The sequence below is a fragment of the Cupressus sempervirens genome, chromosome 5 (assembly GCF_028749045.1).
Source record: "Cupressus sempervirens isolate cs-2001-9-10 chromosome 5, ASM2874904v1, whole genome shotgun sequence".
Classification (NCBI taxonomy): Eukaryota; Viridiplantae; Streptophyta; class Pinopsida; order Cupressales; family Cupressaceae; genus Cupressus; species Cupressus sempervirens.
In genome coordinates, this window is record NC_143122.1 from 48,770,002 (window position 1) to 48,793,652 (window position 23,651).

Below are 23,651 nucleotides of genomic sequence, written 5' to 3' on the forward strand. Positions count from 1 at the left end.
CAAACTAATCCATTGTTTCAGACATCCGATAATTAGTAGAGATAAAATAAAATAAATAAAGAATAGAAGGAAGATTACAAGACAATGATCTTGACACGATGATCTTTGGAGGGTTCTAATTAGAAGTTAATATGATCTAATCAACATTGAGTTTGAAACATGTTTTAACCCAGTTAGCGATAAAAAGTGCATACATAGATAGAGACAACCACCAGAATTTGTGGAATACAGAGGAAAGGCGAATCAGAAAGCACGAATGATTGAGGGTAGTTAATACAAAGGACATATAGTAAGAGTATTATTTTAGACTACAATACATTCACCATACATAGAAGCATTGTTCTTTGATAAAGAAAGCATATTCTGCATACAAGAAGTGCATAGCTCTTACTTTCCATAGAGTGTCACATGATTGAAAGAAGAAACTATGAATCTTACAAAGGGTTCACACTACGCACTATCACTGCTGCTCGGTGGATCACAAGCACATAGAAAACTATATGTTGGACCATATCTCAACAATAAGCCTTTCATATATCTCTAAAGATATTAACCAATAGTATCCAAGGAGTGACATGAATGCATCGTAAACTCTGAGTATCTCAATATATACTGTAATCTGCAAAGAGAATGAAAACATTCAATCAAGGATCTATAGCAGAGGAGGGATGAGCTTGCAGTGAATGTGAAATGGAGGCTTTACAAAGATAAATGCTGAAGAAGCGTTTAGACGCATATCATCAGATCTGCATCCTATACATAAGATAGTACACAGATTTGGTATTTTTTATTATTTTTTATTTTGGCACAAAATAGATATCGTGAGACATCCATTGGCATTCGTTACCAATGAATGACGCTATATGGAGGACCCATCGAAACTATTAATGTTGTTACAAGACTCTCCTTGACTAGTTCATGTGTCATGTGGGCAAAAATGGACCCACCGCTAATGCGAACGGAATAGGAAAGGGAGTGTCAGCATTATTACCCTATGACAAGTAATGTAAATGGGTTATCCAGTCAGTATATTGTTTGCTGTATAGGAGGAGGAGGGTTAAAGCCTCATTGCCACTCCTCAAAGTGTATCAGGGATTGTATCTTATAAGGAGGGGTCTGCTGCCTTATAAAATAATATAAAGACAATAAGGGGTAATAATAAATGATAATTCTTGTTGCAGACCTTAGTCTCAGAATGCATTATCAGCAATGACTATGAGGGATGAAATAATATTATAATGACAAAGACCCATCATTAAAGGTAAGTATACATATTTCGTTCTTATGATCTCATTTGAATATGAAAGATTTTGAGGTGAATACATATTAAAGTTTCTTTTATATATATATATATATATATATCTGTGTGTGTGTGTGTGTGGTGATTATACGTGAAGTCAAATATATATTCTTGTAAAGAACATAAGTGAAATTGGTCACTATAGATTATAATATGTGGCATTAATAAGAAAACAATTTGTTGAAAATATAGATTTAAGTTAGATCTATATTATTGAAATGATCTTATTATGTAGAATTATTATCCTTAGGTATTATAGTAGTATCTTTCTTATTTCTATACGAGCTATATACCTTGATCTTTTCCTCTGAGAATGTTCTTGTAGAAAAAAGAGGGAGATTGAGATTCAGAGGGAGGTTGACATTTCAGGCAACCTTGAAAGAGAGGGAGCAGGAAGAGGATATGATTCAATCAACTTTCGGTAATCTTGATCATATTGATTTAGAGGGAGTAAACCATGCTGAGATGTGTTCTTTGACAATTAATAAATTGTAGCAGACAAGAGGACCGTGATTCATGAACATACCTCGTGACTATGTGATAGCAAAATGATGGATATCTTCTGATCAAATATCTTTAATCTTGCTAACTTGATATTACTTTGAGGTAATATGTGTGTTTATCCTTCCTAGCTAAGAGGGAGTGTTAATGTTTGGTAGCTTCCGTCAGATAAACCTATATATAATTATATATGAGATATATAAGTTTAGTGTTATATGAGAATATATATATATATATATATATATATATATGACAATGATTAAATGTTTATTGTATTAATTATCTAATTAACGAATAGACATGTCCCATGAATGGGACATGCCTCTTCATGTCTTATTCTCAATTTAAATAAGAGGTCGCTGCCATTTGGAAAACACATACTAGATACAATGGCAGTGTTTAGTACATTTGCAGCAATCCTCATAAACAACAGAGAGGGATGACTTAAGTTTGAGTTGATTATGTTAATGCTTAGCCCAAAAATAAAGATAAATGTCAATAAATTAAAAAAGAAAAAAGATAGGTACAAAAGACCCAAGAAATTGTCTTAGGAAATCTGAAAACTTTTCAACTTGAAGGGAAAAACCTAGCCACACCAGAAAAAAATCTCGTTTATTAATAATGAATGTTTAAGACTTAAGTACACTACTTTTCACTTGATACTATTCACCTTCACACAAGGTAATCGTGTGTGTGTGTGTGTGTGTGTAGAGAGAGAGAGAACATATTATAACTGAAAGTCTTTTAAATTTCCAAATATAAGACTCTTCATATTTTCAAATGATTCTACGTATGACACATTTCTTTTCATATAATATTATCATAAATATCTTCAACAACTGTTGATACAATACAGAAGTAATATTTCTATCTCACATATAACAAAATAAAAAATAAAGATCTTTTATATGCCAAACACATATAGCTGTAACCGAAGAAGTCAAATTCCCATCACATACATTCTCATGATAACTTTGTTGGTGTTAGTTTTGTATCACTACATAACATATAGCAATTGAATACTTGATATGGATTATCAAACACTCAACCCTCTTTTGAAAAGTAAATACTCATGAAGAACATGAGAAAACTCCAAGGTTCCTTACACTTGTGGATACTAACTCAGTTATATTAATGTGATTTGCTGGTTAATCACATAGGCAAGCTTACGTTATTCATTCGAAGCTAACTTGGTGGTACTTCGCTTTGCTTGACTTGTTCCTTTTCTCCTTGGTCACTTTCACTTTCAACTACTCCTACCACTAATTGCTTACTACTCTACTACTACTCCTATGAATGAAGAAATTAGCAAATGGACGGGGATCCAACCAAATGAAAGCTTGCCAGTGGCGCTACCTCCATTGGTGCAATGATTCTAAGGGATACTCTTAAGATTTTCACAGTTACACCTATCTTCCAACCCAACTTGAAGTACAAGCGGAAAGATGAAATGCAAGTAGATCTTGGGAGCAATTAGACTAGATTACCACAAGGCTTCCTAACAAGTCGCTAGGATGCCAGTGGCCTAGTATATAGATCCCTATCAAACATTCACTAACATCATCATACAACTAGCCATCTACTTCTACTCTAATTGTTGAGAATAAAGGATTTCTGATAGATAAACAATTACAAATATTTGTTTATAAATTTTGAATCAAATAAGCAGAATGACAATACTTATCTTTTCACTGTGTTTGTAGTAGGTTCTTAAATTCTTCCTTCTTCAACAATGAATACTTTATTGGATCACTGTAAGACAAATGATGTGAATAATAATAGCAATGATATAATGTTGGTCTGATTCTGCAGGTACTTGTATGCTTGTTATTGATGCTTTCACTGCAGTCGGATGTGCGCGCACACACACACACACACATATGTATAGAAGGAAGAGGCATGACTCCGAAGAGTCATGTCTCTACGGAGGTATGTTTAGTTAGCAAGTAACAGTTCCAATAATAGTTTGTATATTGCCCGATAACAACACTATTAAATCAAAGCCAAGGCACGGGTGTTGAATACCCGACTTAAGTAAAATAACCTTGACTCGGGTGATATGAATATCACCAGTTGTGAGCAATATAAAACCCGACAATAACATCAGTTGGTGGAATTATGAAACCCGATAATGGCATCAGTCGGTGAAAATATGAAATCTGACAATGGCATCAAACACGGGTAATATGAAACCCGATAATAGCAACGATATCTGTTACAAGTAATACGATCAATTAAGTTGGTCCATCATCATGCATATTTTCTATCAAAATTCCATATACATAACAGAGATGTATGTATACGTATATGTATGCATAAATCAGTATGAATACATGTACGTATATATGTCTTTGTAATGTATATTAGACAGTGGTGCATAGTTATATCTCTGTGAAGTAAGACAGATATCAGAGCACAAATAGCTTATATCTCTGAAATGTAATTACAAATAACATTATAGAAGATTCAGATTTTGCTTCTCTTGACACTAAAGATGAACACTAACAACATGAAATGAAATTCTACTTTAATTTGAGAGATGAGAAGAAACATGCAAATACGTCAAAATGATCATGTATATCCACCATGCAAGCCACAACAATGAATAAAGAACAATTTTGATAGTATTCCGGCAACAATTCTCCAACATAACTCTCCTTTACAAATGAGAACAAAATGGCCTTATATAGGGGCCAAAAATACAACCAACGGTAGAGATTAAGAGGCAAAATCAATGATCTAGATCAAATCCCATAAACCCTAATTAAGGTTGCCACCTTATCAGCCAATGAGAAGATGCCACCTCATCAATGGACCAAAGTAAAAAAGGAAGAGTGGCATCCAATGAGAAGGCACCAAAATGGTAGCCAATTAGAATCAAAGAATTTGCCACTTAGGCTTACATCAAATGATCCTCTAATATAATTTTACCCTTTTCTTTCATCTTCTTAGCCAAGGCAATGAACTTGGTTAGCCTATCGTTGACTTCCTTCATGGGAGGGCAAGGTGTGTGCTGTATGCCTAAAATGTGAGCACACTTCTATGAGTCATTATATCCAAGATTGCTCAAGAATGAGCTCTCGAATGACAGCTCATAGCTTTCTATTCATAGAGTGCAAGGGTTTCTAATGGAGGCCCTCAGTTTTGACTTAGTTTGTGCCCATGCAAGTACACCATAAAATGAGAGATTCAAAGATCTAATATGCATGCAAATGGAGATGAAAGTTAATCTATATGATAACAATGCAAAACAACGCAAGATCTAATCTATCAATGCAAGATCTAATCTATGAAAGCAAGATCTAAGCTAATATGAAAATGCATGGATGAGATATGATAATGGAAGCCATGGATACATGAGAGAAGAAGACAAGAAGATAGAAGTTCTCCACAAAAAGCTTTAGTATTCAAAGTCTTTCAAAAATTGCTCTCCAAATCTGTAGCATAACAATAGCCTAGAGTGTGTGTGTGTAAAATGAAGAGAGGGATCTCCCTCATAAAGAAGATTGGATGATCAAGATTAAGAGGCAAAATGATTTAATTAGGGGTGGAGAAAGAATGATCCGTGTGAAATAAAGATCCAGCAATGAGAAAATAGGAAAATAATTAAATGGAATCCCACTTAGAAATACGTGCATTTAAGTGTAGAGAAATTTTTGATTTTTAATTATTTTATTTCCTCTTTAAGTGGGGTTTTATTTAATTAAAAGGGAGCAAGTTCCTTTTAATTAAATAAAAAATATTTAATTAAATTAAAAGAGAGGTTTTTCTCTTAATTAATTAAATGTGGATGAATTATTTAATTAAAAGAGAGGTTTTCTTTTAATTAAATGGGGATTTATTTTATTTAATTAAAAGAGAGATTTTCTTTTAATTAAATAAGATAGGATAAAATGATCAACCTTAGAAAAATAAGTAATCGAATTTGATCAAAGAAATTGATTTGAATTGAATTAATAAAATATTGCAAACCATTGATTTAGGAAATTGATGAATTGATTAATTGAATAATGGGGGCCCATAGTCTAGGCAACCATTTTAGGGTGCCTACATGTGCTTCATCTTGAGCTCAGTTGAATTCATGATGTTGTTCGCTGCTTGTTGTGTCTTCTCATGATCCTTCTCATATTCTTTCGCATATCTGATAAAGGCATTGAGGGAGGCAAGGGTGCCCAAATGCTTCTTCTTGATGGCAACCTTCCCCAACTCATCCAGTCTCAATCCAAACCCTGTCTCATTGACACTCTCCTCATTGATACCCTCAAAATCAAGTGCAACCCCAACATCACTCATCATGGTTGAAATGGAAGTGTCAATGAATAGGCTGTGTTGTGCAATCTTATTCCGTATCTCTTTAAGTATCCTTAATTTGATGGTCAAGGCAACATACCAAGACTCCACCATACTCATTCCTCCATCCACCAACATGGCTCTCTCCAAATATCTCTTCGTTAGCCCAATAACTGCTCGTAGCTTGGGAATGGCTAAGTCTTTGACTGGAAGGAAATCCTTCCACTCCCCTTCAAATGTTCTGAATTTGCCTCTATTATCCACCAATGACTTGAATGTCGAGATAAAGGAAGGCAAGAAATTTTGCCCATCTTGAATATACCACTGATCCAATCTTTGATTTCATGCAGTCGAGTCGATATCTCTTCTATGTTGCTCCTGTTGTCCTGCGGAAGGGCTGCTTGATGCAACTATTGGATAGGCTGGAAATCTCTCCAATAGTTGTTTTCGGCCTCCAACTTTACAATTCTCTCATTTGCCTCCCTCAACCTTTCTCTAATTGAAACCATGGCTTCTTGGATCTCCTCACACTCCATGTCATCCGTGATTCTTCCCAAATTATACTCTACTATCTCTTACTCCTGAGCTGCAATCTCATCCATTGCCTTGCTAACCTTTGGTATAGCAATTTGAACTTTTCGGTGACCATCATCATTCCTGATTACCTTTGCCATCGTTTTTGCAATTTGTTTCCGTTTCTCACTATCTTTCTTTTCCACTAACCCTTGAATATCTTCAACTGTTTAGACAGTCACCACCTCGCCTCTTGGCATAAGCATTTGCCTTAACCATAGTGGTGCAGTTCATCTCCCCAAATTTGGATTCGGTTTGACTAGCAAAGCATCACCAACGACCTTAGGCGCCTAGCTTACTTCCTCAATATCAATTGGCCTATCCTCTTCTTCACTAGTGACTGTCATATCATCTCTATGCTGGTTCTCCAAGAGAGGAGAGTATTCAGTATTGTCATTGTAACCGCTTGATTCCGAATCAAAGCTCACCTATACCGAGACCCTTTGTCCACTTGTATTAACCTCTTGGCTCCTAGCCTCAATTATGCTCTCCCTTGATGGTGCTGCATTCTGTTTCTTTGATGGAGGTTCCCGATGTTCTTTACTTTTATCAACCTCCAAATTTCTCTTCTTTCTCTTAACTGCTCTTCATTGCTGGCTATTACCCCCACCTTTCTATCTGACTGACTCCACTGGACCTTCTTCCTCTGGTTTCATCTTCTCACAAGTAAGGCGTACCTTCCGACTTTGTAATTGCCTTAACTTCTTATTGTACCATGACTTAGTGTGTAGATCAACTGTCCTTGTAACTGCCTCTAAGGAAGGATCCTAATGATCATCCCAATCCACTAGACCCAATTTTGTTCCATCCACTGTAACATACTCTTCTCTTAGCACATTTTCATCATCTTCCAACTCATTGGGAATATCAAGGCCTCTCCATTTGATTGCCCTCATCATGCCCACTGACAATCTTGAGAAAGCTAGCTTCCTCACACGAAAGTCATCCTGTGCATTGGCCCAAAAATCTTCTATATTAGGAATATGTTTGAATGTGTTCTCGTGAGATGCCTTGATAAGACCATTAGGATCGAATCTCTGTCTTGCTCTATACCATCCTAGATGATATTGCTCTAACTCCTTTTTTGCAGCTGCAAAGGCGATAGGATTGGGGCAAGTATCATTGCCTATTCCAAATGAGAAAGTAATCCCTGTCTCACCTTTAAATTTCATCATCTTGTCATAATGCTCAAGTTGCGTGGCCAACTCCATCAAAATTATTTCGTTGGGTGGGTACCTTGGAAGTCTCTTGGAACAAACTGTACTTCCTGCCACTCTAATATATGTGATTTGCAGAAATTGGATAAATTAATTCCCATACTTCTTAACTTTTGCTTTTGCTTTTGATGAAAGCCTCCTAGTAGGTGTCCCTTGTAATATTCTTACCGTCTTCATGGAAAAGGTGTCATAAAACATCTTATAATCTTTGGTGTCATGCAAATGAAGCTGTTGATAGCACTCATGCACCAAACATTGCCCCAACCCATTGCTAATCACTCCTAAGGCCTTAAGTCTAGGATTTTCATATAGTCTTGCAATCATATAGAAAAGGTAGGACCCCATGTAGAATTGCTTTTGAATTTGTATGGTCCTTAGTTGCAACTCTAAATTTTCACTTATAATTCTAGCCCAATTAAATTTTCTCTTTCCTTTTTCAATTTCATCAATAAAATAGTACATCTAGTTCTCGAATTGCATACCTTGAGCCACGCCCATGATTCGGCTGAGAAGCATAATAAGTTCGCAATACTCTGATTTGAAATCTGACTTGGTGAGCTTTGACGACTTGGTAACTCCCTTCTCGCCTTCGTGTAACCAATTCTACTTTAGATGAATGAAGTAGGCATCTTGATTGTCTTGAAAGAACTTGGTTGTTTGATCCATCATTACCACTGTCATGCCTTTATGCTGGGGAATATTGAATACTTCTTCGACCACTTGTCCGCTGATGTTAGCCAACACTCTCTTCCCTTCATAAAAAATGATGGACTTGGTCACAATATCAAACCGTGATGCACACTCCATTACAAATTCTTGACAAGGCAAGGTAGGAGGGAAAGCCGCTGTGTGTACAATTCCGCTCTTGTAGATCTTCTTCGCCATGGGGGATTGTCCTTCAATCTATCCTTCAACTGTACCATGTTCACCGTGCCGATATTGGTGTCACTTATTCGCCTCATTTTCGAGAAGGTGGTAGTCTTAAGTATCATGTTTTTCTTGTCTTTTTTGGTATTCGTTCCCTTTGGGTTCTTTCTTGTACTAACATCCACCATCCTAAACATTTATTTTGCCCCTTCAATCTAAATGATATGGAATACACTTATAAATCTCCCTACTTCTTTCTATCGATGGAATCTAGCTTATTTCTGCCTCTCCCAATCCTATCTCTACACTTATAATCGCCTTTCCAGCCTAGGGGTGGGACTATCACTTATTTCTGCCTTTTCGTTACTTTAGGATGGACGACACTTATATCTTCCAACTTCAATCCTAGAGTGGTCTAAGTTATTTCTGCCTCTTCAAATGTCCTATCATGAAATCTACACTTATATCTCTCAACTTCAGCCTATCAATGGAGATGATGAAGGGGTGGATGAATAGTGCAAGAAGAAGATAAGGGAGACGAACCAAGCAAGAATAAGGAATAAAATCCACTTTTTAAAACCAATCTTCACCTCTAAAAATGAATGAGAATCTTACCTTAAATCTGCCTTCTACCAACAATCGGCGTCTTGAAGTTCTGATCTGATCTTAGAAAATTCAGTTCTCCTTGCAAATAATGAATCTCTAGCGAAAATCAGAATTCACCAACCTTGTCTCTTTTGAAAATTCTTCAATATGCAAAATCAAATCTCATGCAAATTCTGCCCCCTTGTGAAATTTGCCCAGCTCTATAAAAGTCAGACTTTCCAAGACAACCTTGCTGCCCTTTAACCAATTTCAGACCTTCAAAATTGCCTAGCTAGGGCAAAACAAATCATTGCCCTAGGAAGAAATCACGATCCCCCCAAGTAAAAATTGCCAACTTCCAAAAGTCTGCCCTCAAAATTGCACCTCTATTGCAAATTTGGGTCTACACTTTAAAACTCTGCTATATTGCAAATTTCTGCCAACTAGGGCAGAAAATTGCCCCCTAAAAATCAGAATTGCTGCCTCCAAAGTTCGCCCGGCTAGGGCAGAAAATTGCTCCTCTAAATCAGACCTGCTGCCTCCAAAATTCACCCAGCTAGGGCAGAAAATTGCTCCTCTAAATCAGGCCTTTTGCTGCAAATTTGGGCCTCCAAACAAATTCGCCTAGGGCAGAAAGGAAATTTGCTCTTCACAAAAAAAATGCCTCTCAAATGAACAAAGTCACTACCCACAAGGAGGAAAATTGCTGCCAAAAATCGAAAAATCAGACCTCACAATCAACCATGCTCCCCTTCCAAACAAATTTGCCACTCCATAGAATGGAAGAAGTTGGAATTAGAAATGAAGAGGAGGAGCCTCTTCTTATACCAAACTTTTGCCTCCTTGAATAGGACCTACTTGCATTGGAGGGAAATAAAATTAAATAAGGGGTTTAAATTAGCCAAATCCGAAATAACCATAAGTGCTAAAATTAAAATTTAAAAAAAAAGTCATGTAGGCCTCTAATATAGCTTTAAACCTTCCCCATTGTGAACCCAATAATTTACCTTGAATTTCACACCTCTTAGGCCTTAAAATACATTCAATTTAACATACAAAGGGGGCCAAATTAAATTTCCAAATTACAAACACTTAGCCCAAAAATATGATTTTAATTTCAATTTCACTTCCTCTTAAAATTTTGAAATCCCCCTTTAGGCAATTTAATATCAACTTAATCAAATTTTGCACTTCAATCCAATTTCAATTTTTTGCTATACAATTTCAATTTGTAATTAAAATAAATCCTTATTTCGCAATCCAATTTCATTCAAAATTCAATTTCACCATCAAAACATTTCTTTTCACCATCAAAGTTTTTTTAGATTTCCAAAACAACTGAGTCTACAAATTCATTTTGAAAATGCTCAAGCTTATACAATTATATCAAATTTTCAAAAATCCAAGTCCAAAATTTGCAAATTTGTCCTGCCAGATATTATATTGACCATCAAAAAATGTTGTTGTTGAATTTTGTTTGGCCTAAGGACAAAATTACACGTTTCGGAAAATCAAGCTTAGCACCAGGTGAAAATAAACCGAATCCCTCCTAGAGACCAAGACGTCCAAGGTGTAAAATTATCAATTCGAAACCTCTAAACAACTCCGAAAATGCACTAAGGCAAACAACGACTTACAACACCTGCGAAAATTGCCAAGGCTTGCCCAAGAAAAGGTGGGGTCCCTAAAGTTTTGGGGTGATGGTGTGAAAACCTCACAACAAACTTGTTATCTTAGCATCACATAATTCATCACAGTTACTTTATAAGCACATAAAATTAAAGTCATGGAGTCACACAAATGACTTCCACCATGCCTATTCGTAGAGGGTGGTCCATTGCACCTCCTCGTAGAGGGTGGAACAAGGGCTTTCACCTCAGACTTCTCCTAGAGAAGAATGCACTTCCACCATGCTTATTTGCAGAGGGTGGTCCATCATGACTACTCGCAGAGAGTGGTTCACTATACCTACTTGTAGAGGGTGGAATAAGAGATTTTCTCTTGCAGAGAACTCATTAACGAGGGATTTCACCTCAAACTTCTCTCACAAAGAAGAATTCATTAACAAAGAATTTCACCTCAAACTTCCCTCACAAAGAAGAACTCATTAACAAGGGATTTCACCTCAAACTTCTCTCACAAAGGAGAATTCATTGACAAGGGATTTCACTGTGAACTTCTCTCCTAAAGAATAACTCATTAATAAGGGATTTCACCTCGAACTTTTCCTTCATAGAGAATAACACATTAATAACATGTATAAGAATAACTGAGATTCTCGCTCAACAGAGACTTCCTCTCAGCTTTAATCACCACAATAATATAGCTAATTCCAATTTGACTAAATAATGAGCCTTAGCAGTCATATTGCTACACGAGCTTGCTAATCCTCTACACAAAGATTTAGCACTCTTCCTCTGCCACACAAGCTCCCTTTGAATATCATTTCTCCTCTGAATGCAAATCTAATCTATACGTGTTCTCCATCATAATGAAGTTATGTGCCACCAATTCAGTCCCATGACTGCAAGCAGCATTCCCATGACTTTGCATGTAATTTCTCATCATCCCATGGCTTCTCAGTTCGTCCTGGAAGCATTTTAGAGAGATTAAAAAATAGTTCGTAAAATCAAACTATTCATGAACAGATCAATGCTAAAGCATACACTATTCCCAGAGTTATGACATAAATTAATATTAATTACATCAATATTCAAGGATGTGAAAAACTTATCTCTTGTCTTTTCAGATTTTGATCTCCATATCTTTCCATGCTAACAACAACATGGTCTGCTGCAACGCTCATACTTCAACTCAAATTCAACTACAAATGATAACAATCACAACCCAGCAACTGAATTCAACCAATACAACAGAAGTCTAATAACTGTAAATTTATTTGTCTGAAAGTAATCACACACCTTTTGAAATCTAAACATAATTAGGAATAAAATATCTGCAAATATACCTTCAAACTTTTTCTGGCAACAAAGGGTTATGAAACATACTTGATAGAATCATTTGTCAACAAACAATTCTTATTGCAAGTACAAATTCACCATAATTTAAGCACTGTATTGCAACATAACTTATAAGAAGATTTAAAAGAAAACTTCTATACCTATGCAGGCATAAAGTTACTTCTCTGTCATTTTGTTACCAGTCAGCTCCTAATCATTCATCGGATTTTCATTGAAGACTGCCAAGCACCAAATAGTGTGGGCTCTGCAATCAAAAACACCAAAAACCTTCTGACGATAATTGCTGATACCAGCTAACATCTACGATCTTGGTGGTGAGAACTCCATCATTGATGCTCAAAATACTTGCAATTGCTTCTCTCACAATAGCCTCAGATAAAAATTGCATGGTGCCCTCGATAATCATAAACGCATAATAATAATCCATTGCCTATGAAGAAAAATGTTCTTCCCGTGGAAGGGACTTTTCACATCCCCGTTTTGAATGGAAAATAAAAACTCTTGATTTTACTTCCGTCGCTTGTCAAGAATAATACTGCTGTAGTGGATAAAAAAAAACTTGTTTGCTTGCTGTTACAAATTTAAAAAAAATGCTGATGTTGAAGACAATAGTGCCATGATATCATTAAATTTCCACATTGGATACCACCAAATACAAAGGAAAGCTCCACAGAGAATGAGAATTACAAACTGAAAAGGAGTATGAGAAGCTGAACTTGAGCAAAAAACAAAGGCACAGGCAGAAAGTTGCGAAGCCATCACAATGTGAGTAGCACAATCAAAGCAAAGGAAGACTTCTAGGGAAAGCTGAACACTTTGATTGAATTTGGATCCACAACAACAAATTCAGATGCACAGATAGATAGCCTAAGACACTTGGATAATTTGCAATAGATACACGAGCTAGTGAAAAGAGACGTCCTTAATTGCTGTTATCTAACCTGATGCTGAAACCATGTTAATGTTTAGCCCAGAAATAAAGATAAACAACAATAAATAAAAGAAGAACAAAGACAGGCACAAAAGATGCAAGAACTTATCTTGGGAAAGCCCTTCAACTTGAAGGGAAAAACCTAGCCACATCAAGGAAACATCTCTTTTATTGATAATAAATGTTCAAGTACAATGCTTTCCACTTGATACAATTCAACTTCACGCAAGGCAATCATGTATATATAGAGAATCAAAAGACCCTTCATATTATAATTGAAGGTCTTTTCAATTTCCAAATACAAGACTCTTCATAATTCTAAATGATTCATCATATGACACAAGACTTCATATTTCTAAATGATTCATCATATGACACTTGTCTTTTTGTATAATATTATCTCAAATATTATCATAAATATGTTTTCCAGCTGTTGACACAATACAGAGGTAGTATTTCTATCTCAATATAGTTCAAAATCAGAGATATAGATCTCTATCTCAGCTACAATTATCAACAGATTATTTTTATGGCTATCATATCTGCTCCAAGATGCAAAGGAAGCATCATTCTTCTATCAAAAGATCTGTCATTTTAATCTGTTGCGCCAAAGATGAAGTCCCTTCTGTTCTGGTTTGGTACCTGTAAGTGTCATGGGTTGTGTAGAAAACTTTGAAAATTTTCATGGGCATCAGTCCCAAAAAACAGCGTGAACGATAACCAACAGTGGGGTTTTAATGAAGGCAGACATGAGGAAGTTTTTACAAGAATCACTGGTTGGAAAATCTTAGGTTGCATGGGTTGAATTTGTTTGAAGAATGCACTCTAGCTGTGGTGTACCAGCAACTAAACACGAGTTACAGTCAAAGAAAAATGTCATTTCTAAGTCAAAGATTTGTAATGCAAGATTTGTGATCATGAGTTGAAGGAGGTTGCAGAATTATACAAGGAAACTATTGACATTTCTTTGCCAGTTGTAGAATATCAAGGGATTTTAAGTAATGAGCAAGAATTTTCCAAAATTTAGGGCGCTTTTAAGCCATGACCAGGGGACAATTTTCAGACATACAACTAGCCCTTTTGGGTAGTGCCAAAACGTTTTGAGTAAAAGTCTACATCCAATTTCTTTAAAGGTCCAAAATAAGAAGGGTTATCTTTTGTTTTAACTTTTTTATAAAAATAATGGACATTCCATTAGTAAAAACATTGATTGTGAAAATCCAAATGCATCTGATGAACAAGAAATTGTGGAGAATAGTAAATAAGAATTAGAAACCACCTACAGATGCAAATAAGAGTTTCTGGAGTGACAGAGCAGAGATGCTAAAGGAATAGCCATCATTGGCATTGCTCTCTCTGCTTATGTGAGCTACATCATGCAGATCTAAGAAATTGCTCAAGGAAATATGGGATATCTTGAATGAGCTGTTTGGATAAAAAACAAGCAATGCAATGTTGTCTAGAGCTTCAGCTATTGAGATTCAAGATGGATGATGGAGTCACTATGCCAAGTCACATAAGCAGCCAAAAACCTCCCATTAGACAGCTTTTAGAATTTACAAGTCAATTCTGTAGTAGATGATGAGGATGCTAGATCTATTTTATTAATCTATTTGACTTCTGAATACAAAAATGCAATTTTTATTCTTAGTTAAATACCTTTTTAAACTCTTAGCTGAAGAGAAGTGAACTATAGAAGAGACCCAAAGTGATCCTCAACACGAGAGCACATTACATAAAAAGTAGAACCAATTGTAGAAGGTCAAAAATAGGCAAAGGGAATTTAATGTTGCTAATGCAAGAAAATTGGTCACACAATTTGGAATTATAGAACTTAAGCCAATGATGTACTCAAGGAAAGCTCAAAGAAAAACCTTAGTTCAGGAGTGTGTGAATCTTGGGAATTATATTCTTAATAGAGTGGTGAAGCAACGTAATGGGAGCATTATGGATTTAGCTCAACATTGATGCTTTTCCGATAATTTGAGATTCTGGGGAGGTATAGATGGGGAACTTAAGAATTCAGCTTGGAAGCTACAGCTTTACAAGGATTACAAAGCAGCTTGATGAAATTCTCGTGTGAATCAATTTCTGAATGGCCATGCACTGGCATCATTAAGAGGATAGAAACCCTTACCAATTTTAGAACCTTGGTTATGGTTGAGCCAATTCTACTTATGGATTTTGGTTGGTGTTGGATTTTCCATGGCTAAATATGTCTTAACTTCTGAAATGGGTGTAGACCTGTATTATTCAATGTATTCAAACTTTCACAAGTTTAAAAGTACCTTTTAGATTTTGACTATCTGCTAGAGTTCTTTTTATGCTTACACTTTATCATAGCCACCAGGATTATTGCATTGTGTCTCTAATATTGCCAATGTGATTAAATGTTTCTTATTGTTGCCTGTAACATGTTTGAAAATGCAACCAGAATAACTTTGGTGCCATTTCATGTTTTTCTTTCATAAACACTGAGTTGGGAACTGGTTGGTGAAACAGGTGTTAAAGATTCACTTGATATTTGGCTTTGCATCAAATCTTTGATTGCTATCAGCTCATCCTGGCTTATTGTTTGGTTACTTGTTTCAATCACAGATTCAATGCTTTTTCTGAAGTATTCTTTACTGGTGTATTAGGTTCTATCTATGCAAAATTGCTTGGTACAAGTCGATACACCTTGAAGACGGACATTGCACATTATTTTGATGGTTGTGGTTTGACACCAGAGGATATTAAAGTTGCATACACTAGGGCCTATACTCCAACTGGCATGTAAGTACTTGCAGTTCTTGAAAAAGTGCTCCAAGTATCAGTTCACCTGCATTAACATTTTCCTCAAAAGATTTGGATCCTGACAGGTCTTAGTATATCACAAGATGACTTTTGGATATAGATATGTAAAGTGCAGTATATTCCTTGAGTATCTGATATTTTGCCCCATTCTTTGCTTTTCACATATATGATATAGTGTTGGATGTAGATATTGTAATGTGCAACATTCCTTAGGTATATGATATTAGATAAAATGTTTACTGCATTTGCTTCTTATTTATTACCAATTCCTATACTATGATCATTACAGCTATGGTTTCAGCACACGCAATATTTTAAACTTTTCCAGTCAATGGATTTTTTAAGCTTTGCCGCTTTATGTATTATTATTTATTTGTTATTCTTACAGTTTAGCCATGAACCAGGCCGTGTAATTCTCTTGCACTTTTTTCTCTGTCATTTTTGTTGGGATAGACATTTTAAGGTTACATTCTCTTTGTAAGCATTTCTCTAAGTGCAAGCTGCTCACAAGGGAACCTTTGTAATGTCCATTCTCAGTTAGCACGTCAATAAAAAATAATACTAGCCTATTAATTTTCTTCCCTTAGGCTAAAGCATCAAGTTAATAAAGGAGATAATGTGATAATTGAATATATGGCCAAAAAAGGCTATGGTTGGGAACTTCTGGTTAATAAGAATTTAATTATTTACATGCAGTCATTAAAGGGGGGCACTTGAGTTATGGTTTTATTTTCCCAAACCGTTTTACATAGCGGTCATTTTAATGAGAAGCAAATAATCTAATTGCCTAAGTTGCCAAAAATAGGTGAATTAAGGATATGCCAACACCTTTTTGGGATCTCTTATAAAGAGGCATCAATGGGAGCTGGAGTTGATTATGAATCATTTTGAATTTTGGTTTTCCGTTCAAGGAGTTGGTGTAATATGATATTCATTAATTACACGTAAGTTTACTTAGGATAATGCATTTGCATAGTAGTTGTCATGTAGACACTTAGGAATTTGCAAATCATTTTAGCACATGGTTTAGGAGAAATCTACTTGAGGTGGAGTTAGTTGTTATCTCGCACCTCTTTATTTGTGAGATGCACCTTTTGTGTTCTTATCATATTATCATCCTCTCATTGTTTCCCATACTTTGTTGTACAATGGAGGATGATCCACTAGTGGTGGATATGTCACTACGCATTGTCTACTTGATAGGTTGTCATTTGTATATCTCCTAGTTATCATGCATTGCCTATATATTCAAACACATCAACAGTGTATTCATATTATCATTTGATCATGTTATTGAATCATTCATTTTATCATATCATTTTATTTCTCTTGTTTGTGCTATTTATTGAGCTTCTAGATTTTGGCATTACATTGATTGCCTTAGGAAAATTCTTACATGGTATCAGAGCCATAGGATGATCCAGGTGGATCTAGCAATCCTAAAATTTGTACAGTCTCAGAATCTCTCAAATTCAACATCATTCCAAATATCTCAAAAAATTAGACCCAACATAACTTGGACGGGGTCAAAAGGATCTCATATGTAGAAGTTATGCTCAGTCAAAGATTTGGTGAAATTGGCAAATCAAAGGGCTCAAAAAAAGGTAAAAAAAAAATAAAGTCATAAAAAAGGGTCAATATTGGTATCATTGCGAAGAGTTTTTTAAGAGCTTTCCAACAGTGTTTATTTCATCAAAATCTGAGATAAAATGTGGAAGATATTGCAGAATTACTTTTACCTCAGAAAAAGGAGCTCCCTATTTTCAAGCGCCCCTATTTTTGTGGGTCTATATTTCCTAACAAATTAGCCACAAACTTTTTAAAAAAAAAATTGTCGTTTACCATCCCTAGTTTAAAGAGTTGGATTATGAACCCCTATAAAATAGCAAGCTCTATTCTCCTCTATAATTAAGGATACAAATCCTTAAAATATTAAAGCTATTTCTAAGGAGAGCCAAACAAATATTAAAATGATGTACAATTTTCTTAGATAAATTCCAAGAAGGATTTTAGATCAACTTATAAATCATTCATTCCTTGGAAAGTATATTTCTTTGTAAGATATTATTTTAACAGGGAGATTATTATATAAAAATGGGAGATTTGTAACTATTATGGTTTTCGCTATAATAGGCACATAAACTTGTATAAAAGGGGGATTATTTTCCCTTAGAAGGGGAATTAGTCTGTGGCAAGAAATTGGACTTTGGGAATTAGTCCTTGGGAAAAATAATAGTCTTGGAGAAATTCTGGAGAGAGCATTTTTGTAAAGGAATAACTTTTCCTTGTGAGAGGATTTGTAAGCACGAAGGCGTTGTGTTTTGTCTTCAAGTGCATAGGAGAGACTGTGAAGGCTGGAAGCTTGGATTCTGTAACAAAGTGTTTTGCTTGACAGAATTAATAAGGCGGTCCCCCAATTGAGAAGTAGATCCAGAGATGTAGTCCTACCTGGACAAACTCTGTATCAAATTGTTTGTCTCCTTATTCTCTTTCTTATTCTCTCATCTATTTAAGTTTCTTTTATATTATTTTCTTTTATGTGTTTAAGCATAATTCTTCTTGTAATTTCAATGGTTAAAACACATAGCCACGCAATTACTGCCTAGATTAGGGATTAATTCTGTATTTGGATTAAAGTTATAAAACTTGTAAATCCTAGTTTATAGATCAAGTTGGTATTAGAGCCTGTTTTGTATAGAAATTGCAAGTGGTGAATGTTAACCAGGTTGAAGTTAAAACAAGGAGAAGGTGAACTTGTAGAGTTCAATCTAGAGATTGGGAAAAGAAGAACTTTTCCATGAATCATTCCATTTGAACAAATTTTTTCTGAGTTTGATGCAGAAACCTTCCAGAGAGCATTTGTGGAATTGAAGTCTTTGGTGGACATTCTTCTTTAGGAGAGGCATGAACAACAATTGAGAAAGGTGAACAAGCCTAGGAAGAAAGAAGAAGCTAAATCTTCGTCAAAAGATGACAAAGGCAAAGGAGTAGGAGGTGGTAGTGACCCTCTTGAACCTTCATCCTCATCTTTTTCATCTTCTTCCTCCTCTTCTTCTTCTAATTTTACTTCTTCTAAAAAGAAACATGTGAAGACACCTTTGTTAAAACTTGATGTTAAGTTTGATTTGCCTGTATATAGTGGCGAATTGGATGTAGAAAAACTAGATAATTGGCTTAAGCAAATTAAAGTGTATCGCAGAGTTCAAAATATTTTGGATGATTCTTCTAGAATCTAGCTAGCTGCTCTCAAAATAGGAGGTACTACATTAGTTTGGTGGGAGAGTAAGATCCAGGATGATCTACACATGGAAAAATCATTTCATCTTGGTATGAATTTACTTCTGCTTTGAAGAAATAGTTTTATCCTTTGGGTCATATGCAACAAGCCATGATGGATTGGCAAAATCTAAAACAAGGTAAAGGGCAGTCTGTGCAAGAGTATACACAGGGGTTTAGGAAGAAGGCATTAACTCTTGGAATTCATCTTTATACACAAGATACTTTGTTAATGTATATAGGTGGAATGCATTCATATTTAAAGTATACAATATTGATGTTTAGTCCTTCTAACTTTGATGAAGTATGTGTTCAAGCAACCCATATTGAAGCAGGTGGAGGAAACACAAGTTTCAATTTAAAGAAAGAATTTGTTCCTCTTGAAGGCAACAAGAAGGGAAAGAAAGCAACCACAATGAAGAAAGAGGAAGGTGAAAAACCTACTTGTTCACATTGTCAGAAGAAAGAGCATGCGGATTCATAATGTTAGAAATTGCATCCAGAGTTGAAACCAAAGTGGTTTAAGAAGGATCGCAAAGGAAAGCAAAAGACTACCATTATTGTTCAGGAGCTTGGATCAGATTTTGATGATTAAACAAAAATATCAGTTGTGGGTCTGAAAGTTAAAGCTTTTGTTGATTCTACCACTAATGTTTCATGTTCTATTTTCAAAAGTAGTGATGTTTCTGAAGATAGTAAAAGGTGTGAACTTTTTCATATAAGGGTGATTTCTAAGAACACTAAAATTGACACATTGATAGATAGTGGATCCCAAGTTAATTTGATTTCAGAAGAAGTTGTTGAACAATTAGGATCGGAAACTAAGCCACATAAGAGACCTCCTTTAGGTTGGGTGTGCAATGATAACGAACTGCGAGTAACAAAGCAATGTAGGTTAAGATTTGCAATAACATCCAAATACATAGACGAGGTTGACTTTGATGTGGTACCACTAGACATATGTGGGATTGTGTTGGGTAGTCCGTACTAATATGATAGAAAAGCTATCTTCTATAGGGAGCATAATAGGTATCATTTGTTTAAGGATGGGATTGAGTACATTGTAAAGGCTCATCCTCTGAAGAATGAAGGAACAATTGTAAATATAGGGCATTTGAAAATGATTGTAAATGCAATTAGTAGATTGACTCTCATGTCTGCCACAACAAGTGAGGATTAGGTGCAAGCAGAATCAAGTCTTCGACTAGTGATGGTAAAAGAGGGTTTGGATGATTCATTTTCTAATGGCGCTCTTGTGCAGGGGATCATGAGAGTTGATATTTTTCCTTTTCAATCAGTTTATTCAGTGTTGTTGCTTCTTTTTCTACTAGTTGGTACTATGTGGGTGATGGATGCAATAATGAATCTTGGTGGATGTATAGTTAATTGTGTTAGCAATGCTATCTCATTTTTTATTGTGTTTATGATGAGCAGATATTCAAAATTCCAGCAGGTTGTACAAGCGATATTGGACAAGTGAGGTGAACATGCCCTCACTTTCAATCTATGTAAAAATAGACTTTTGGAGGTCCAAAAGATTCTTAGTGGGGAGGAATGATCAAGGTGGATCTAGCAAGCCTAAAATTTGTACAGTCTCAAAATCTCTCAAATTCAGCATCATTCCAAAAGATCTCAAAAAATTAGACCTTGACATAACTTGGATGGGGTCAAAAGGATCTCATATGCAGAAGTTATGCTCAGTCAAAAGTTTGGTGAAATCGGTAAATCAGAGGGCTTAGGAAAAGGTAAAAAAACAAAGTCATCAAAAAGGGTCAATATTGGTATCATTGCGAAGAGTTTTTTAAGAGCTTTCCAACGGTGTTTATTTCATCAAAATTTGAGATAAAATGTGGAAGATATTGCAGAATTACTTTTACCTCAGAAAAACGAGCTCCCTATTTTCAAGCGCCTCTATTTTTGTGGGTCGATATTTCCTAACAAATTAGCCACAAACTTTTAAAAAAAAATGTCATTTACCATCCCTAGTTTAAAGGGTTGGATTATGAACCACTATAAAATAGCAAGCTCTATTCTTCACTATAATTAAGGATACAAATCCTTAAAATATTAAAGTTATTTCTAAGGAGAGCCAAATAAATATTAAAATGATTAATAATTTTTTTAGATAAATTCCGAGAAGGATTTTAGGATCAACTTATAAATCATTCATTCCTTGGAAAGTATATTTTTTTGTAAGATATTATTTTAATGAGGAGATTATTATATAAAAGTGGGAGATTTGTAGCTATTATGGTTTTCACCATAATAGGCAAATAAACTTGTATAAAAGGGGGTTATAGGCAAATAAACTTGTATAAAAGGGGGTTTATTGTCCCTTGGGGAATTAGTCTGTGGCAAGAAATTAGACTTTGGGAATTAGTCCTTGGGAAAAATAATAGTCTTGGAGAAATTCTGGAGAGAGCATTTTTGTAAAGAAATAACTTTTCCTTGTGAGAGGATTTGTAAGCACAGAGGCATGGTGTTTTGTCTTCAAGTGCACAAGAGAGACTGTGAAGGCTGGAAGCTTGGATTCTGTAACAAAGTGTTTTGCTTGATAAAATTAATAAAGCAGTCCCTCGATTGAGAAGCAGACCCAGAGACGTAGTCCTACTTGGACGAACTCTATATCAAATTGTTTGCGTCTCCTTATTCTCTTTCTTATTCTCTCATCTATTTAAGTTTCTTTTATATTATTTTCTTTTGTGTTTAAGCATAATTCTTCTTGTAATTTCAATGTTTGAAAGACATAGCCACACAATTACTTCTTGGATCAGGGATTAATTTTGTATTTGGATTAAAGTTATAAAACTTGTAAATCCTAGTTTACAGATCATAGGAGTGTTTATTGCTAGGCCATTGGAGAGCCATTTTTGCATGAACTTTTGGAAGGTCATGATTCAAATTTAGAATCACTAGCTTGTGGGAGCGTTTTGAGGAATATCAGACCTCACCATTGCATCCGTGTGACCATTCTGGTAAAAGTAAAAGTAAAATTTGAGACATTTTTTTTGCAAATTAGACTGCTAAGGCCTGATCTGCAATTTGGTAATGTTATTTGGGGAATTTCAATTTCAGATCTGAATTTATTTTCATTTCTGTCAATTTTTTGCATCTACATTTTATTATTGTCGTCATAATATTTTTAGGCAAAAAATTTGGCCTATTAGGCTTTTGGATGTTATTTTTGAGTGGTAGGTTTGGTGATCTGTACAAATTGTAGGAACAAGAATCGGGTTGCTAAACTCCAACCCTGTCCCTGATCTCGCCCCTAGTAGAACAAGCAGCATCACCAAATGCATTCGGAACTGAAAAACCTACCTTTCTATAGCGGGCCGAGCTCTTGTCATAACTGGTGTACAAAGGAGGTTTTGAAGGCATTATATCCCATCTTGTGGGATTATAAAATCCCACAGCTACAATTGATCACAGCTTGGCGAGCTCCTCACTTGACTGCCACCAAGCCGGTTAATGCGGTGTCTCCCAATCAACAGCTTTGCTACATGTGGCACCTAAGTCACTTTGGCCCACATTAGTGCCTTCTATAGTTGCCACATCACTACCCAATAAATGAGGAGGTTCATTCTTTTTACATTTCATTTTGCTACTTTAAATTTGATTGTTGTAAAGTCGTGAGATATGTGTTTTTTTATGTTGCATTAACAATTGTTTGGATGTCAAATTTAACAAAGCAATTGTGTCATCATTCTACTACATTAATTTTGGCCATTGTTTGACCATTATTTCTTGGCAATTTTGAACTACTATGATGACTGTTTGGATGTTAAATTTAACCTCATATAATTGATGACATCGACAAGGTTGAAAAGTTTGGACCCCTCACTATTTGAATATTTGAACTTACAGTCCAGCATTGAAAGGCCCTAGCTTAGTCATCTGAGCTCTCTTTTGAGAGCATTTTTTTAGTATTTTGGTTAGGATTTTTGTAAACTTTTCAAGGGTGGTGTTATTTTCTGGTTTTGGTGTACGAATTTTGTATAAATTGCAGTTTTTGGTAATTGTACTTCTAATCTTTGATTTTGCAACTTCAGAGGCTTCATCTGGGCTCATATGAACACTTTTTATGTGTCATTTTTGTGAGAGTAAATAGTTTTTGAATTTTCCTCATATATCAATAATATTGTAGCCTTTTCTAGGCAAAATTATTGCTTTCAAAGTCAGGTCTTTTATGGCCATGTATGGTCATTGTAATGCTTAGATTTTGATTTGATTCTGAGCAATATTGAATTGAGACTAATATGGCCTCATAAAGCTATTTGTAAACATCAATATCGGAAATCCGCTTTGGCCTAAATTAGGCAAGTGGAAGTTATACA

At 35.3% G+C, this 23,651-nt stretch overlaps 1 protein-coding gene across 1 annotated transcript in view; it reads left to right on the forward strand.

Annotated features, from left to right (window-relative positions):
- LOC149554485 (Ribosomal protein S24e family protein) overlaps positions 1-23,651 on the forward strand; it is a 135,847-nt gene that overhangs the window by 1,605 nt on the left and 110,591 nt on the right. Inside the window, exon 2 of the mRNA XM_089828538.1 lies at positions 15,885-16,020. Coding sequence (XP_089684664.1) covers positions 15,885-16,020 — 136 coding nt within the window. The remainder of the gene's footprint in view (positions 1-15,884; positions 16,021-23,651) is intronic.